Source organism: Leucopleurus acutus (assembly GCF_964270905.1).
Source record: "Leucopleurus acutus genome assembly, chromosome: 19".
Taxonomy (NCBI): Eukaryota; Metazoa; Chordata; class Mammalia; order Artiodactyla; family Delphinidae; genus Leucopleurus; species Leucopleurus acutus.
Genome location: NC_139161.1, coordinates 17,066,201 through 17,085,253, shown reverse-complemented (window position 1 = coordinate 17,085,253; position 19,053 = coordinate 17,066,201). Strand labels below are relative to the sequence as shown.

At 54.7% G+C, this 19,053-nt stretch overlaps 1 protein-coding gene across 8 annotated transcripts in view; it reads right to left on the bottom strand.

Moving 5' to 3' along the window:
• Positions 1–18,844, bottom strand: part of ARHGAP27 (Rho GTPase activating protein 27) — a gene marked incomplete at its 5' end in the record, with an annotated part of 28,017 nt that extends 9,173 nt beyond the window's left edge. For 4 of the 8 annotated variants that reach the window (XM_082860607.1, XM_082860610.1, XM_082860611.1 and 1 more), the window contains one exon: positions 3,500–3,556. In XM_082860607.1, coding sequence (XP_082716733.1) covers positions 3,500–3,556 — 57 coding nt within the window. Of the gene's footprint in view, positions 1–3,499; positions 3,557–18,184 lie in introns of those variants that run through there. The other 4 variants (XM_082860609.1, XM_082860608.1, XM_082860605.1 and 1 more) reach the window with 2 other exon arrangements.
• Positions 18,845–19,053: the final 209 nt, after the last annotated feature.

Sequence of the window (19,053 nt, the reverse complement as noted above, 5' to 3'; positions counted from 1 at the left end):
CACCACCCCCAGCCTAGCACCCACCAGAAAGATAACTAATGACACTATCAAACCCCAGGCAGCAGAAGAGCACGAGGAGATTAATACTGTTTTCTAAGAATGCATAATGGTACAAGGGAAAAGCAGATTTCAAAAATGTAAACTCAGTACAATTCCAATTTTGTGTTTTTAGAAACTCTCCAAAATGCTAACGGAGGTCACCTCTGGGTAGGGTAATTATAGGACTTGGATTTGGTCTTGTTTCGTTTTTTTCTTTTCTGCAGCATCAAAATTTTGTGCAATAAATCTTTTTTAAAAAATCATAGAGGGACTTCTCTGGTGGCGCAGTGATTAAGAATCCGCCTGCCAATGCCGGGGACACGTGTTCGAGCCCTAGTCCGGGAAGATCCCACATGCCGTGGAGCAACTAAGCCCATACACCACAACTACTGAGCCTGTGCTCTAGAGCCTGCGAGCCCCAACTACTGAGCCCACGTGACACAACTACTGAAGCCCGCGTGCTCTGGGGCCTGCATGCCGCAACTGCTGAAGCTTGTGTGCCTAGAGCCCGTGCTCCGCAGCAAGAGAAGCCACCGCAATGAGAAGCCTGCGCACCGCAACGAAGAGTGGCCCCCGCTCGCCGCAGCTAGAGGAAGCCCGCGCGCAGCAACGAAGACCCAACGCAGCCAAAAATAAATAAATTAATTTTAAAAAATTCATAGAGGTTCCTCTGTTGCTGTAACACCTTCACAAAGCTATAAACCAGGGGTCCCCAATCCCCTGGCCACGGACCGGTAGTGGTCCCCAGCCTGTTAGGAACTGGGCCGCACAGCCCAAGGTGAGCGGCGGGCGAGCAAGCGAAGCTTCATCTGCTGCGCCCCACCACTCCCCATAGCTGGCATTACAGCCTGAACCATCCCCCACCTCCCCCCCTCCTGCCCCGGTCTTCCATGAAACTGGTCCCTGGTGCCAAAAAGTTTGCGGACTGCTGCTATAAACTACTCGAGAGGGGAAGCACCTCCCGCTCAAGGCAGCCTCTCACTGGGCCTTGGGCAGGCGCCTACAAAAACATTCACTTGGCCAGCAAAGATCTGCCTGCTCTGTGCCAGGCACTGTTCTAGGCACTGGGAATGCAGCCGTGGACAAATGGACACAAATCTGCCCTGGCGGAGCTGACACTCTAGTGCATATGTGTGTAAATGGTGGTGGGGTGAGGAGGGCACCAAGCAGGGTGATAGGGAAATGCACCGCACCTCAGTGATGACTGCTGCTAACAAGAAAACGAAAATAGAAGGGGGTGTTGCCATTTGAGACAGTGTGATGGGCCCCAGGCATGGAGGGGGCAGGAAGACCTGCGTACACCAGTCCACTCCTCTCCCTCGCTCCACAAGCTCCTGTGTGGCCGAAATGGGACCTTCCGCACCACTTCTCTCTCTGTCCACAACAGCCCTCCTGTGGCATCCTGTATTCCAACCACACTGGCCTGCTGACCCTCCCCCAAACACAAAAGGCATCTTCTTACCCCCATGCCTTTGCTCCAGATGTTCCTGTAGCCTGGAAACCCACCACCCTCCCTCCCCGTTCCCTGCTGGTCCAAATCCTGCTCCTCTGCTGGTGCTCAGCTCACAAGCCGCACCTGGGGGAGGCTTTCTCCCTCGGATGAGAAGTCTAACCCGCTGGCACTCTGCTTGTCGCTCTGTTGGGGCCCGATGGCATTCTGCCTTGGTGGTCCGTTCATTGTCCACCCATCTGCCTAACTTCTCTGCCCCCAAAAGGCAAGAGTTTCTTGAGATCAAGACCCAGGATGATGTACTGACCATAGTCAACCCCCAGGAGATGGTCCAGTGCCCTGAGCCACACAGCCGATCCATCAGAAACACTTACTGAGACCTCCCTGGTGGTCCAGTGGTTAAGACTCCGCGCTCCCAATGCAGGGGGCCCAGGTTCGATCCCTGGTCAGGGAACTAGATCCCACATGCCACAACTAAGAGCCCGCGTGACGCAACTAAGGATTCCGAATGCCGCTACTAAAAGGTCCCACGTGCCACAGCAAAGAGGTCACGTGCCGCAAATAAGACCCGGCACAGCCAAGTAACTAGATAAATATTTTTAAAAAAATGCTTTATAACAAACAAACAAACAAAAACAATTACTGCATGAGTATGCAAGTCAATTCCATGCCAAACTTCAGTAACAAACAAAAACCAAACACACCTGATATTGCAGGAGAGACTGGGGTTAGCTTTGAGCAAGAACTTCCTGAAAATGAGAGTTCAGGCACAGGAGCCAGGGAAACCCTTGGGAGAATAGGATATGGGCAGCGGGTGGAGGAAAGTGGATGACCGGACACACCTCCTGCCCACCCCAGCTGGACCCCAGCGGCCTTGCTCATCCCGGGGACAGGGGCTGGAAGGGTGCCAAGGAAGGAGACAGGCTCTTGGGAGTGGGGAATTCCACGTGGCCAGGCTGCTGGCCCTGGCTCTGAGTCCACGGGGAGCCCCAGGCTGGTCCGGCTGATCAGGGCCTTGTACAAGGAACACGCCCAGCCGGTATAGAGGAGATTTGGGAGGTAGAAGTTGAGGCCCCCCACGTGACTGTCACCAGGAAGAGAAGACACAGAATTACACTGGGGAGCTCCAGACTGCAAATCAGAGGCCAAACGGGGGCAGGGCAATGCCCCTCGGAGGGAAGCACAGTCTAAGGATTGGAGCTGCCCCAGAGACACAGGCAGCTGTGGAAGGTTGTGAGGGGCCTTCATCTGAGGTGGGCAAGCAGAGTCGAACCCCTGCTAGGGTTGCTGCAGCGCTGTGGAAAGAGCTGGACTGAAGTAGCCCTGAGGCCCTTTCAGACTCTAGAACTCTCTGTAGAGCCCCCGCAGTGCTGAGATAGAGGTACTTTCCTCTCCTGGCAGAGCCTCAGACAGGCTCAGACTGGCTCCTGGAAGCCAGGTGGTGAAGCCAGGCCCTCCAGGCCCTCAGGCCTTCAAGGAGGAGCTCTCCCCGGTTAGAGCAGGGCTGCCGCCCCTCCCCCAACTCCTGGAGGCCAAGACTAGATGCAGACACAGCCCGTCAACAGGGGTCTGACTAGGGCACCAGGGGCTCTTGGGCCCCAGATCCCAGTCAGGTTAGAGACACAGGGGACACTGAGTGGGAAAGAGAAAGTGGTCTCCCACCTCAGTCCGGAGAACAGAGCCAAGAGGGGCCCGGCTGCCCCCGTGCCCCTCTCAAATCCAGTCCCCTCCCCTTGCCCACAGGCAGGTGACAGGCCTTGCCTCTCCCCTCCCCGCCCCCCAGCCCCGAAGCAGGTCACCACCTCTCAGCATCCCTATGCCACCCCTCTCAGACAGGCGGGGCCTCAGAGAAGGAAAGAGGAAAGAAGGGAGGAGTCCCACCTCGGTGAGGCTCCCTCAGCTCCTAGTGGGGCCAGAGGATGGAGGCCCACTGGCAGCCCCTGACCCCATAGACCCTTCTGCCATCCCCATCAGAGGCTGAGCTCTCCCCGCAATGCCAGGGTCCCCTACCTGTCCCCGCAGGCCCCGACTCTGCCTCCTGGTCAGTTTGGCAATGATGTCCACCATCCTGTGCCCCTGAGCTGCTGGGATGAAGCCCTGGGAAGGCTTTGGGGGTGGAGCTAAGGGGCACAAGCCCAGGGCTGGTACAGGGCAACAGGGAAACAAGAAGTTGTCTTGCGATGGCGGGAGGCTGAGCCTCCAGCCCATTTCCTGTCAGGGCTGCGGAAATGCTGCCTGAGAAGGAAGCCTCCTGAGACAGGGTGGGGTGGAGTCGGGTAGGGGTACCTCGGGGCAGGGGTATTTTATGTCCAGGGAAACCACTGACCACCCCGCTCAGTGCTCTGATTACCAGGGAGTTCTGAAACCCAGGCCCAGACGCAGACGCGGAGCAGACTGCACAGAGGACGGCACTGGGCCCGTGGTAGGGGGGAGGGGTGGGCTGCACATACGGGGGCCGGCAGAGGGGGCAGCTGGGTGCTGGGGCCTGGGCTGGTGTAGACAGGACAACGAGTGGCCGTCAACTCCTCCAAGGCCCAAGGAGGATGTGATGGAGAAGAGGAAGCTTGTGTGTGTGTGGGGATGTCCCAAAGAGGAAGGGGCCTGGGCAGACGTGGTATCGGAGGGAGCTGGTGTCTGGATCCTTCCAGCCACGCGGAGGACAGGCGGGATTCTGGCCACACCACCATCTACCCGTCTGACCGCCTGGGTCCGCCTCCTCCAGCCCTGGTCACCAAGACGCATGCGTGCACCCTCACCTGCGTGCCCACACAAACGAGCAGCTACGCCCGGGCCCCTCCCCCGCCCTCCAAGGACCCAGAGACTAGCCCCCCACCCCACCCTACCCTAAGAGCTTTCTTCTGGCCTCTCCTCTCTTCACCCCCTCACCAGGTGGGTGCTCACAGAGGACACAGCAGGTCCTGGATGAGAAGCTGCGGCCTCTCCTCTGAGCCTTTGGGGTCCATCTTGTCTTTATTAATCCCCTCAGAGGTGCTTCCTCCTCAGCCCCAAGTGCCCACCACCCGGCAGCCCGCGGGCTCGCCCGCAGTGGCTAAACAGGACGCTCTGACCCTCACCCTCCCACCTGCATCCCAGGGCCCTCATCTCCCATTTCAGCAATCCCTCACCCCACAGCCCTGGCTCTCCTTCCTTCCCGGCCCACATCCCCCAGGCTCTCCTCCCCTGCACCCACTGTGGGCTCAGGACAGGGACACCCAAGTCGAGCCAGGCATGGTGTAGATCTGGGGTGTGGAACACTTGGGGAGACCCCATTCAGAGCAAGTCTGAGGCCTATGCCGTACTCTGCCCTCAGGGCTCTAGTATCACTTCACTACCATCCCCTGTGCCCCAACTCAGAAGCCAGCAGCCCAGGGGCAAGACTAATCCCCCAGAGAGGCCTGGAGTCCTCACTTGTCACACATATGGTGCGTCACCTTGCCCCTACCCTGAGGGCCAGGGAACACACACACACACACACACACACACACACACACACACACACACAGCCACCAAGAGAGAAGAAGCCAAGCCCCAGAGAAGGGAAGAAGCTCTGCAAATCCCAGAGCAGCTGAGCCACCAGGGAGGAGCTGGGGTGGGGAGGGAAGACAGGAGGACAGGCGCGGGAACCTAGGCCCTCAGCACAGCCCCACAGGAGGAATTGGGGAGCAGGGTCTCCCTGTGGCAGGGACCAGGAGTGACAGTGGGGGGATGGCTGGGACCACAGAAAAGGCAGCCAGCGCCCCGGCCACAGCTCCTCCCCTCTAAGAGGCCTGGCTCCCACGCCTGGGGTCTCCCTCTGGGCTCCGGCTCCACACTTCAGGGACCGAGCAAAACCCACGCAGCTCTGGCCTGTCCTGGTCACCGAGGCTGGCTTCTCAGGCCTCCTGCCCGGGCTTCCCCTCCCCCGGGGAGAGGAGGTGTTGACCACAGCGGCTCCCCAGCAGGGTCCTCCTCTCTCACCACACCCTCGCGCCTGGAGAGGCACATGCGGGGGGGGGGGGGGGGAAGGGGACACAACAAGCCAGCTGCATATCGCCCATCTCTCCAAAACTCTCACAGAAGTATCGGGCCAGAAGCAGGTGCAACCAGAAAATCCTATCAGCTGTCTGGGACCAGAGGCAAACGAAATGCCCACAGACCAGCGACTGAGCCCAGGGGCTGGCTAAGGGGGGCGGGGGCAGGGGGGACAGGAACTCCTCAGCTGCCTCTGAGCCTGCTCTGTGCCACCCGGGCTGGGGTGGAGGGGGAAATGAGTCGTGATCTTTGTCCCCAGGGCCTTAGCTGTGTACAGAACCGCCCCTGTTCTGGCGTCTGTCCCTCCTCTGAGCACACCTTCTCCAGCACAGAGTCCAGGCCTCACTCCATATCCACCCCTACCACCGTGCAGTGGGGAGTCATGCCTGGCTCCGCCCCCTGAGAGGCACTTAGTGTGAGATTCCAAACACAATGACCTGGGGTGAGGTTCTTCTCCTGGGTTTGGGGCAGAAGCTCCATTCAATTAAAGGGAAAAGAGAATGGAGCCAGAGTCCAGAGACCTGGCTTCTTGTGTAGACTCCGTCTCAGTGTCTCTCTGGGCGACCCCTGGAATCTCTGGACCTCAGTTTCTTTATCCATAGAATGGGCTGTCATTCTCTCCCCCGCTCAAAGGGTTGGCTGGTACAAAAGAGCCAAGCAGGAACCTGAGTTCCCACCCCCACATGGGGACGTGGGGAAGAAAGCAGGGTTGCACTTCTGCTTTTCTGGTTTGGGGTTTCAGTTGGGTGCCCTTGGTTCTGGACTCTGTTCCCAGACTCTTGGTGCCCATCTCCCGCGTGCTTGGTGTCTCATCTCTGCTTCTCACTCTACTGTCCTGGGAGAGCTCAACCAGCTTTATTAGCTTAACAACTTGCAACTGTGTCTCCAGGTTGAGAAATCCAGCTGCCCCCCTCCCCCCGCCCCAGGACGGCCTTGGTACACTGAAAAGATGCACACACCGAGTTCATCTTCATTCTCCTCCCCATCTCAGCATCACCTCTGCTGCTCAAGCAGAAACCTAGAATCACCCTTGATTCCTTGTATCACCTGCCTCGGAGCCCTGGCGATCCAGCCTGCGGAAACCTTTCAGAATTACCAGTCCCCAGCTAACACCAGGGTGAGAGGAGCATGGGAACATCACCACAGGGAAGCCAACATTCAGATCTGAAACAGACATTCTACAGGACAACTGGTCTGGTATCTTTTACAAGTCCGTGTCAGGGCAGAAGGAAAGGAAGGGGGTTGTCAAGGGAGATTTAAGAGACAACCGAATGCAATGAACGCATAGGATTGGATCCTGGTTTGAACCGGCTGTGAGAGACTTGTCTCAGGATAATGGGGGAAATTTGACTATGGCTTGGATCTTAGAGGATATTAAAGCATTAATGTTAATTTTGTTAGATATAATAATGGTATCATGGTGATAGAGAAAAAGATCATTTTTGATCATTTTTAAGAGGTGCATGCTGAAGTTTTCAAGGGTGAAATATAATGAACTCTGGCATTTGTAACTTTCATAATTTTATTCTTGGCAAAAAAGATAGAACATGGAAAATGGTAACTGTTGAATCTAGCTAATAAGTATAATTATATTCACTTCAGTATTCTTTTTTCTTTTTTGTATGTTTGAAAAATTTCATAATAGAAAGAAAAAAAACCCTCAGACTTTTTTTTTTTTCTATTCTTCATCCTCAGTGTTACTACTTCACAAGGTATTCATTACTTCTTATCTGCAAACAGACCGGCCCTTCCAGCTCTCCCCTATTCCCAATCTGTCATAGACAAAGGAATTTCTCTCCCTTTAAGATACAGTTCTGGGGCCAGGGATTCTGAAATATAGCAGCTTAAACATGCCCTGCTTCTCTTCTTCTCCCAGCTGCTACCCTCTCCTGCCCAAACCAAGTGGGAGCTGGTGCAGGTGAGTGGGCAGGACCTGGCTGGCACAGGTGAGAGGTCCTGAGACAGAGGCTGGGATCCGGGAGACCCTGGTGTAGACTGCCCCTGCCACGGGACTTCACCTAGGGTGAAGGCAGGGGGAGCCTTGTCCAGACCCCTTGCCCCCAGGAGCTGATGGGGAGCCAAGCAGGTGGGCTAAACACCCTCTGTCCTTAAGGCTGGGCCTGCCAAGGAGGCAGGGAGAATTCACACTGGCAGAGACCACCGCTGCTCTAGGGACCCCCCACCAAGCTCACCCCCAGCCCTGATGAGCAAAGACTCATAATAAACTCCACTCCTCTGATGGCCCAGGGGCTGGAGAGAGGTGGAACAAACAGAGCCACCAAACTGGCCACTGCTATCAGACCCCAGTACGACTGGGACGCAGGACACGCTAAAGACGCCATCACAAATCATGACAGGAAGAAGAACTTGTCAGTAAAGGGGGATGGGACAACTGGAGGACCATCTGGAAAGAAAAGGTAATTAAAGGTGAGTCGACATCTCACTCTGTCCACTCAGACATACACCCGAAGGATCAAAGATTCAGATGTTAAAAGTGAAGCCATAGGGCTTCCCTGGTGGCACAGTGGTTGAAAGTCCGCCTGCCGATGCAGGGGACGCGGGTTCGTGCCCGGGTTCGGGAGGATCCCACATGCCCCGGAGCGGCTGGGCCCGTGAGCCATGGCCGCTGAGCCTGCGCGTTTGGAGCCTGTGCTCCGCAATGGGAGAGGCCCCAGCAGTGAGAGGCCCGCGTACCGCAAAAAAAAAAAAAAAAAAAAAGTGAAGCCATAACAACAATACTCAGAGAGGAAAATACAAGCAAAATTCTCTTTTAAAAAAAAGCCTTTGTGGGATTTCCCTGGAGGTCCAGTGGTTAAGACTCCGCACTTCCAATGCAGGGGGCGCAGGTTCGATCCCTGTTGGGGAACTAAGATCCCACATGCCGCGTAGTGCAGCCAAAGGTGGGGGGGAGAAGCCTTAGTAACAAAGACTCTAAATATAAATGCCATAAAATAAGTGAGTTATACATTTGACTACATAAATGTATTTTAAGAAAACTTGTGTGGCCAAAAATTACCATTAGCAAAGTCAAAAGACAAACTTTGACAAGGGATTACAGCTCATGTAATAAGACAAAGGGTGATTTTCCCTACAGAAAGACCTCCTGGAAATCAACAAAGAAAAAGACCAATAATTCAACAGATAAATGAGCAAAGGATAGGAACAGGCCATTCACAGAGAAAGAGAAGCAAACAGTCCTCAAATATGTAAAAAGATGCTCATTCTCACTGGAAAGAGAAATGCAAATTCAAGCTACCTTAAGATAATACATTTTCCTGTCAGATTGGCAGAAACCAAAATTTTGATGACACTCAGTCGGCAAGGCCGTGGAGAAATAGTCGTGCTCATTTGCATTGGTGGGAGAGCAAATTGGTATAAGCCCCACCCACAGCAATTTGGCAACATCTAACGAATACCTACTGTTTACCCTACTGTTCAACCCAGCAACTGTACTTCTGGGATTTATCCTCGATTTACTTGTACAGGTGTAAAAGATGATTTATTATAGTGTTGTTTGTAATAGCAAAAGATAGGACACAATCCAAGTGTCCATCAACAGTGGACTGGTTAAATGAATTATGATACCTCCCTACAATGGGAAACCATGTAGCTATAAGGAAGGATACTTTCTGTGTACAATCTCCAAGATACACTGTTAAATCAAAAAGGCAAAAAATAACAAGATATAGGACCCTGTGTCCTGCATACTATCTTTGTGTAAGAGAGACAGAAAACAGTCAAATATATATTGATACCAGTTTGTGTTTGTACAAAGAAACTCTGGAAGAATAGAAAAAGAATTAATAAGAGTGGTGACTTTTGAGCCAATGGAGAACAGGGCATGGAAGCAACGGTGTGAGAATTATTGCTATATACTTTTTTTTTTTTTTTTTTTGCCGTACGCGGGCCTCTCACTGCTGTGGCCTCTCCCGTTGCGGAGCACGGGCTCCGGACGCGCAGGCTCAGCGGCCATGGCTCACGGGCCCAGCCGCTCCGCGGCATGTGGGATCTTCCCGGACCGGGGCACAAACCTGTGTCCACTGCACCACCAGGGAAGCCCTGCTATATACTTTTTAATATTGCTTTGATTTTTTTTAACCCATGTAAGTATACTACCTGGTTTAAGAAAACAAAAACAAAAAACACCTTGAGGCTATTCGAAAGACAGAGGGCTGGAAAATATAATTACAACACGAACAAAAAATAAAAACTCTTAAGGAGATTCAAGTAAGGCACAAAAGAAGGAATAAAAGGACTATTTTAGAACTTAAAATATATTGTTGAAGGAGAAGAGAGTCACTCTTGAGATTCAAATGTGTGGCCTGGGAGACCAAGCAGAAAAATACCTCAAACCTCAGAGCAAAAGCACATAGAGATGGAAGTAAAGAGAGAAAAGATAAGAAACTGGTGGGATCCAGCCAGGAGCGCTAACATGCAAAGGAAAGAAAAAGTAAAAGAAACAATAATCATGTAACAAAAAGATTTCCCTAAGCTGGAAAAAGACCCAAGTCTACAGACTGACAGTGCTCTGAGAGCTCCAGATGGGTTGCTGAGAAGAAGAGTCCTCATCACACACATCCTCTACAACACACTGGATTAGGAACCCCAGGGAAAAGCAGAAGCCACTAATGGCAAGCAAAGTGCAGCAGGACAACAGATTAACAGGGAGAGAAAAAGGGAATCGAGAGCAACCTGACTGAAGGGGAAAAGAAAACCACAAGGTAAACCAATAAATGTAAACTAAACCATTAGTGGGACTTCTCTGATGGTCTAGTGGTTAAGACTCCACGCTCCCAATGCAGGGGGTCCGGGTTTGATCCCCGGTCAGGGAACTACATCCTGCATGCCGCAACAACTAAAGACACCACGCGGCAACGAAGATCCCCGCGTGCCGCAACTAAGACCTGGCGCAGCCAAATAAATAAATAAGTAACAAAATAAAATAAACCATTAGTAATAAAATCAAGGACAGTGTATCAATTGTTAAATGAAACGTGAACAGATTGAATTATCCCATTAAGAGACAGCTTGGGTTTTAAAAAAACAGTGATATGATATGTACAAGAAATACACTTTAAAAAAAATGATAATGGTTGAAAATAAAAGGATACTGAGAGACCAGCAAGTGCAAAAAATAAAATAAAATGAAATAAAAAGGAAGCATGGCCATATTAATAACAGAAAGGTGGAACTTCAGGTGGAATTTATCCTGCACTAAGCAGGATAAAAAGGGACATGGCAGAATGATACAAAGGCACGATTTGTGAAGATGGGACGGTCAAAACCTGTATGCTCCCAATAGCATTATAGTTAAACAGAAAAAGCAAAAACTATTAAAAGTACAAGAAGAGGGCTTCCCTGGTGGTGAAGTGGTTAGGAATCCGCCTGCCAACGCAGGGGACACGGGTTCGAGCCCTGGTCCGGGAAGATCCCACATGCCGCGGAGCAACTCAGCTCGTGAGCCACAACTACTGAGCCTGCGCTCTAGAGCCCGCGAGCCACAACTACCGAGCCCGCGAGCCTAGAGCCCGTGCTCCGCGACAAGAGAAGCCACCGCAATGAGAAACCTGCGCACCGCAGCGAAGAGCAGCCCCCCTCACCGCGACTAGAGAAAGCCCGCGCGCAGTAACCAAGACCCAACACAGCCAAAAATAAATAAGTTTTTTAAAAAAAGTACAAGAATAAATTTACAGAGAGAATTTGAGTGGGAGATTTAATAAACCTCTATCAGAATCAGAACAAAAGACAAAAAAAGAAGCATACAAAGGAAATGTATCTGAATAATATAATCAATAAACTTGATTTGATACATACGAACCCTTACATCCCTTAAACAGAAAATATATACAGTTTTTGTAGGTCTATGAAGAACTTTGAAAACAGGAATACTTTCCCGGTAAAATATGAAGAGGACAAAATTAACTAAAGAACCGGTGGGAAAATTGAAAAGACTAATTACCACTGATGAGAAGAAGAAAAAAAAATCTGTCACTGCAAAAGCACCAGGTCCAGAAGGTTTTGCAGGAGGCTGAACTGTAGAAACCGTTAGGATTCACCTCTGACATCCCCTCCCTGGACAGGAGGATTGTAGATTTCCCTTTCGCCTGAGAGATCCCGGGAGGGGGGCTTCTCGGACGTGCCCCCCACAGCACCGTGCAGTGGCATTCGCCACAAAATACTGTAACTGTCATTTACTTGTCAGTCTCTCCCCCTGGACAGTAAGCTACCTGAGGGCAGGGACCACCTCTGATTTTTCATTGTCTCCCAGAGCCTGGTAACATCACCTGCCATTTACTGAATCAAGGAACGTGGAAGTGAAAAAGTACAGCATAATCGTCAGCACACTGGGATGCCTGTAAAACTCCCCAACATGTAAGCCTAGGAAAGCAGAATGGATGGAGAGAAACCCAAATCCTAAATCATTAGATTGAAGTTCCCCCTCCCACCCCTTTATCCAAATATTTGCAATGGGGTTAAATTATTTTTATAGGGAAACAGGCATTTACAAGTTCAGACAAGGCGAGGAGCACTCCAGTGTATAATGAGGAGTGAAGACGGCTGGCAGGGTCTGGAGGCAGGCCTCTTCTGGGCTTCCTCTCTCCGGCCCAAGTGGGCCCAGCCTCCAGGACAGACATGAAGCCTAGACATGGAGTCCTGGCCTACTCACCTTCATGCTCACGATGGACCTGCAGGCAGGGCAAGGAGAGGATGCAGGGCGGCACCATGGAGCCCAGAGCCTGGGCTGGACAAAGGGTCCTGCAGGCTTCATCTTGCCTAGGCAGTAGCTCTGGAAATCCCCTCAACACCACAATCCTTCCTCAATTTGGAAACAGTGTCCGAATTTTAGCAAGCACCCCTTCACGGGACCCAGCGCTGGGAGCCCCATTTCCCTCAACACCAACCAACATCAACTGTCCCCTTGCTGATCCACTTAGATCCAGCTCCAAAGCTCCCCAACACTCTGCCGTGGAACCTTGACCACGTTCTGATCATCAGCTACCTCCGGCCATGAGCATGGGCTCTCCCATGCCCAGGACCTGGCACTGACTGGCCATCGGGGCTGGCATTCAGTACCAACTGCCCGACCCCTCCCACCGTTGGACCGACAGCTCCAGGAAGGGCAGAGAAAATAGATACAGAGTGAGGCCAGCTGCCGGAGCCCAGGAAGGAAGTGGGGAGGCAGGTGGGCTTGCCGCGGGGTTGTCTCAGGAGGCCTGGGGGCTGAAGGGAACCGGGTGAAATGAGGCCCAGGCTGGGGGAGCGGGGGAATCACCCAGTGACAACAGTCTGCAGGGTGGGAGGTTGCTCCTTTCTGCCTTGGGGGCAGTGGGCAGGGGGGGCTCTCAGTGGGCAGGAATGTGGGGTGAGGATGGAAGGGAGCTCCCCAAGAACCTGCTCTTTCACAAACCAGGTCATAGGTTGGGCAGTGGGGCTCCCGGGCCAGCCTGGGGCTGCAGGTGAGTCATGGGGAGGGTAAGTTCAGGCCAGGTGTCAAGAAAGCCACCCCAGGGCAGCTGCCCTTGCTGGGTGGGGGTGGGCTGAGGTGTTGGAAGGAGGGCGTATGGACAAGGGGACTCATTAGGTCCTTCGCTTGGCCTCGGCTCCCCTGTTCTTACCAGCCCCCCGTTTTAGAAGGCCCCCTGGCTGGTCCCAAAGGGGGATCCAGGTGGGTCAGCCCAAGGCCAGTTCCCTTATCTCCATCACAGCTGCCCGGGGCTGCCCCTGGAGTCTGTCCCAGGGAGTGCGTGCCAGGGCTGGGATCCAGAGAGGAGAGTGGGGCACCTGGCAGCAGGGGTCACCGGCTGGGTTCTAGGGTACAGGGAAAGGTCGGGAGGGGAGTCAGGGAGAGAGTGGGAAAACCGCTGTGGCACGCCCCTCCTCCCCCCAGGGTCCCAACTCCTTGGGAGGTGAAAGGTCACTCACGGTTCCTGGCAGAGGAGGAGGGAGCAACGAGGGCCCTGGGGTTCCTTCCAGTCCAGAACCCGCTCAGGTGCGGTGCCTCCTGGGCTGTTTGCATAAGCAGCTGCAGAGGCCAGGGCTGTAACGCCTTCCTCCCTGGGGCCAATGCCCCGGCAGCAGGGGCGGGCTCCAGTCCAGGTGGCCGGCCTGGGCCTTCCCACCTCTGAGTCAGCTTGGGGCAGCGATGGTGACCACACCCTGAAATCCCAGAGTCAGGACGGCCCCCCCGCCCGCCTCAGAAGGGTGTGCTTCTGCCCCTTCCTGGGGCATCTCATTCTCAAGGGGAGCGTTTGGAATCCCTGCCTCCTCCGTGCCCCCATGCCCACGGCTGGGCACATACGGAGCACACAGAAAAGTGAACACTTGGGAATCCCCTGGCGGTCCAGGGGTTAGGACTCGGCGCTTCCACTGCTGGGGGCCCGGGTTCAATCCCTGGTCAGGGAACTAAGATCCCACGAGCCGCGCGGTGCCACCAAAAAATACCCAAAAGTGAACCCTTGTTTGCCTTGGGCTTGTACTGTCCTTGCTGAGAACAGAGTGGCCAAGCCCGAAAGCCGCCTGGCTGAGACCGAGCCTGGTAAGGGTGGGGTTTGGGGTCTGGAGGCCTGCAGCTGATCTGGAAGCAGCCACCCCCTGGCCGTGTGGGCTTTGGCCAGTCACTAAAGCTCTTTGAACCTCTGTTTGCACTCGGGACAAACGTGCGGGGGGTACCCATGCCTGCCTCCCAGGCTGCTGGGAGGATGAGTGTTTGAGAGCCCACAGGACCGTTAGCCCCTTTGGGACAGGGACCGTCATGTCTTACCATGCTTTGTGGCCCGGTGGCCAGCACACGCTAGACGCTCACTGTGTGCTTCCCCAGCCAAGTGAATGGTTAATGACGAGGCTATGAAACGCCCCACGTGGTACAGGCTCCTCTCCTGTGGCGGGGACAGTCCCTGCCTCTGCCAATTGTCCTGCCCTCCTCGCCACCATCTCCCCCTGTCCAATGGCCCATCAAGTGGACACTGTTCCTACCCCACCAATGACCCCATGTCACCTCCATGCACACATCCTTGCTCCTCCTCAGAGGAAGTAGGTCCCTTCCCCTCTGCTCTGGGTCCCTCCCTCACTCCTTTCTCCTGGGATCTCATCCCTTCAACGACCTCCTCACCATCCTCAGCCTCCCCCTCTTCCTGCCCCTTCACTGAGATTCGGGGGCGTCTCCACCCTAGATCTGCACCCGCATCTGACCACACGGGTCCCCCTCCCTGCTAAGCTTCTGAGAGTTGTCTACATGCTACCTGTGTCCTCACCTTCATTTCTCTGGCCCTTTGCTCTCTGCCTTCAGCAACCCCTTGACCCCTTGACCAGCTTCTGATAAGGTGGCTGCTGACCTTCTGGTGGCCACTACTGATAAATGTTCGATGGCCTTCATCTAACTTCCCTTTTCTCTGGACACTTCCCCTCGGCTTCTGGGTCAGCACTCTCCTGCTTTTCCTCTTTGTTCCCTGACTGTTCTTTCCCCTTATGATCCTCTCTCCTCCCTCTGTCAGTCACCCAAATGCAATAGCCCCAAGGCTGTTCAGGTGCTCCATTCCCCAAGTCCACATTCTCTCCACACCCATGGCTCCTCCATCACAGGCTGAAGGTCTCCTCCTGGATGGCAGCCCCAGCTATCCGACTGCCTACTGGACCAGGCAGGGCCAAAGTGGGCACCGCGTCTTTCCTCCACCCCTTCCTCCCCAGTTATCCCAGCTGTGAACAGCACCACTGTCTGCCCCAGAGTGCAGACTGGGAGACTGGAGCTCCTCCTGATTTCCCACCACCCCCCCCCCCCCCCGCCGACCCATCAGCCACCAGGTCCCGCCAAGTCTACCTCCCAAATCTCCCATTATCACTGCGTGCCTGGGAGACCATGAAGGTCCTCGTCATTCTCCAAGGCCCAGCCACGGGTTTTTCCTCAATCCCCCTCCCTTCTCTGCTGAAAGCCTTCCAACAGCTGCAGGATAAAGTCCAAATTCCTGGCGAGAGCCCATGAGCCCCGGCTCGGCAAGACACCATCCACTCCCGACCCCAAGCCCCCATTCCTGAGCCCCAGCTGTAAGGCCCCAAAGGTGCCGCATCTTCCCGCACCTCCACCCCTGCCCATGCACACCAAATGTAACTCCATTACAGGTGGCCTGTGTCAGGCACTGAAGTCCCCTCCTCCCAATCTCCCATCCCAGACAGCGAACCCCTCAGAGCTGGATCTGTGCCTCAGTCACCTTTAGATCCAAAGGCTCACCTGGTGCTTGGCAGGTGTTCTGTCAATTCACATGTAGTGAATGGAGGGGAAAGGTAGGACCTGCTTCTCCTGCATCCTCCAAGGAGAAAACAGGTAGGCTCACCTTTCAGGAAACTACTTCTCTAAATGCTATCTTGAACAACTGAGAGCAGGGTGGGATTTCCTTCCCAGGAGGGAACCACCTGCCCACCCCTGGAGTTTGTCAGGGATGGGGTGTCAAGGGAAGCACACAGCTGACACTCGAATAAAGCACAGTCACAGGGAGTGTGGTATTATACCCATTACACAGGGGAGGAAACAGGACCAGAGATGCTAAGTGACTTGTTGAGGTCACACAGTGAATTAGGGCCAGAAGTGGGACTGGGCAGAGCCTCTCTGCCAAAACCCAGGTGTCTGGGAGACACCCCAGTTCCTCCCTGTACAAGCGCTACCCCCATCATCACCTGTGTCCACATACTCCTAATACACCACCGCAGCTGCCGCAGCTAGAGAAAGAAGGGGCAGTGACCCTGGCTCCTGGGGTGATTTCTCTTCTCAGGAGGTACCAGGATGCGGGGAGTGGGGTGGGGTGGTGGTGTCTCCTCTCCCTCTTTCTCCCATCTTGGTCCTGGGCTCATGGGTGGAGCCCCTTGGGCAGACCTGCAGAGCCCCGGTTCATGGTAAGGGGGCTGGCTCTCCTCGTCCCTCTTCAACACATTCGGCAAGGCTCTGGGCCAGGCCCTATGCCAGGTGCTGGGGTTCAGAGAGAAAGGCCAGTCCCCCACCTCAAGGATCGAGGAGTGCACCTCCAAGGGCCAGACAGACATTCCCACCATCACAAGGACAGAGAATGTGGAAAGGCCCCGGAGTGTGCCGCCGAGAGCCTGCTCAGTAAACGGAGGGGCGCCGGGGAAGGGGAATCCAGCCATGTATTCCAGAGGAACTGTCTGGTGGGTTAGCAGAGGCGCTTGGCTGAAGGACTCGCCCCATCCCTGCTCCGCCCCCGCAACTCTCCCAGCTCCGGGTCTGGGTCCCGATCTCCTTCCCCACCCACAGCATGCTGTTCTCCGCTCTGGCCACCAGGGGGCGGGTTGGTCCTTGCAGAAACCTTAGCAAAGGTGGCGTGCACCCGGAGGAAAAGACACCCAGTGGGACCTCAGCCGGTCTTGGCTGACCGCCTACTACGTGCCAAGCACTTCCACGCTTCACCTCGTTTAAGGCTCTCAACGCCTCGAATCCTTTGGTATTGTTCTGCACGTACACAAGAGGGCATCGTGGCCGGGGGCATGAAGCGGCTTGTCAGGAGCTGGCAGGTGACCCAGCAGAGTCAAATTCGAGTCTCTGCCTCAAATCCTGAACACTGCACCATAACGAGACCGGGCGGAGGGAAGACCCAGGAACTCACAGATGGGGACGGTGCCTCTTTCTTCCCAGACTCAGTCCCTGAACGTAGCAGGCATCAATATTTATTGTAATCATATTGGGTCCAAAGAAGGAAATCAGAGACTCACAAGCTTCAGGGGTCATCCATCCCCTACCCCCTTGATCTAAACACGAACTGAGACCCTGAGAGAGGAAGTGGATTGCCCATAATTACACAGCTGTCAGATGTGGCACATGTCAGAGGGGGCCTGTGCCCTCCACGCCCCCACCTCTCCCTGAAAAGTCCCTAAACTTGAAGAAGTCCAGCCCGCCGAAGTATTCTGAGGATGTAAGAGTTTTAAAAAGGTGCTCTTATTTTAAATGATATTTAAATAAAAATTTTAAATTTCCCAAATTTACATAACCGAATTCTGAGGCAAAAAGAACATCCTCGCGATAACTGGACTTCTTTCTGAAACAAAACCATCAAAATTACAAAAAAAAAAAAAAAAAAAAGGAACTAAAATGTTGGAACCAGTCAAAAAAGGAAGCAGACCCCTGACTTTCACATCCATTATCTCCTCCGACGCCCAAGCTCATGTGAGAAAGGCGAGGCAGGTAGAGCCGGCGGCGGCAGGTCCACAGTCCCCTATTTCATTCTGGATACGTTTCGGAATGGTTAGGATTTTAGAAGGATAACCGGCGCACACACCTGCCACAGGTGACATAACTCTCCCTGCAAGGCTTGGGCAGCAGCCTGTAATCGGGTTTATTTGCACTTCTGCAGCAAAACTTGAATATTCACACTAAATGGGATAAATTAAGGCCGTCCACGGCCGCACATGGTTCAAGTCAAAGTTTGCCATCAGCTGAGTTACAAAAACCCTTTGGGCTCCAGGGAGCTTTGACATTTGGGAATTGCAGCTAAGAGATCGTTAGTAAGCCTGTACCCCTCTCGTTTCGTAGTTGAGTAAAGTTAGGCTCGGCGTGAGCGGTCCAAAGCCGGCGGACACTGCTGCTCCGTGGAGCCCGATGCAAGACTGAGCGGGTCTCCTAGAGCCGCCACTCGCGGCGCGCGTAACTCCCGCCCGTCTGCCCGCTCCCGGCTCCCCAAGGCGTACCTGCTCCGGGTGCTGCTCCAGCGGCTGGCCGCGCACGTCCTGGATGGCCTCGTAGACGTTTTCGGAGTTGCTGCCCGCCAGAGGCCGCGGGCACAACCAAGAGCCCGCCACGCTGCAGGCCTTGAGGCTGCCCCCGCTCCCGAGGAGACCGGCAGGGGGCGCGGCGGTGCGGGCCAGGTCGTCCAAAGACTGCGCGGGCCGCACAGGTGCCATGGGCCTCGTGTACAGGCAGGCGGGCAGGCAGGGCGCCAGGCTTCGGCGCTGGCTTGCTGCGCCGCGCCGAGCTAGGCCGCACATGGAGCCCGCGCGGCCCCGGGGCTCGGCGGGCGCGCCGTCGGGACCGGCGGGCGCCGACGCTCTCACGAAGCGGTAGTCATAGGAGAGCGGTTCGGGGTCTGCGGGACCCGGAAGGCGCGCGGGCGGCTGCGGGGCGGGGGCAGGGTGGCCGAGGGCAGGCAGCTCGCGCACGTACTGCGCCGGCAGGTAGAAGGGGCGGCCGCCGGGCTCGCTGCGCACGTGCCACCAGTGCTCCGTGCTGCGGCGCAGCAGGCGGTAGCGCTCGTTGGGCTGGATGGCAACGCGGCGCCCGTCCTTGCCCGTGTACTCGAAGGGATGCTCCACCAGCACGTACACGTCCCCCTCGACGTCCGCCGCCATCGTGGCCGCGGCGTGTCCCTGTGGGCAACGAGGAGGAGGGGCGCGGAGGTCAGGGCCGCCGAGCCGGGAAGCGCACCGCACTAGGGAGATGGAAAACTTGGGTTCGAGTACCGAAGCTACAATCGTTTGTGTACGTTCAGGCCTCAGTTTTCCTATCTCTAAAACGGGGGACTTGGATAAAATAAGGTTCTCATTCTTACACTCAGTGATGG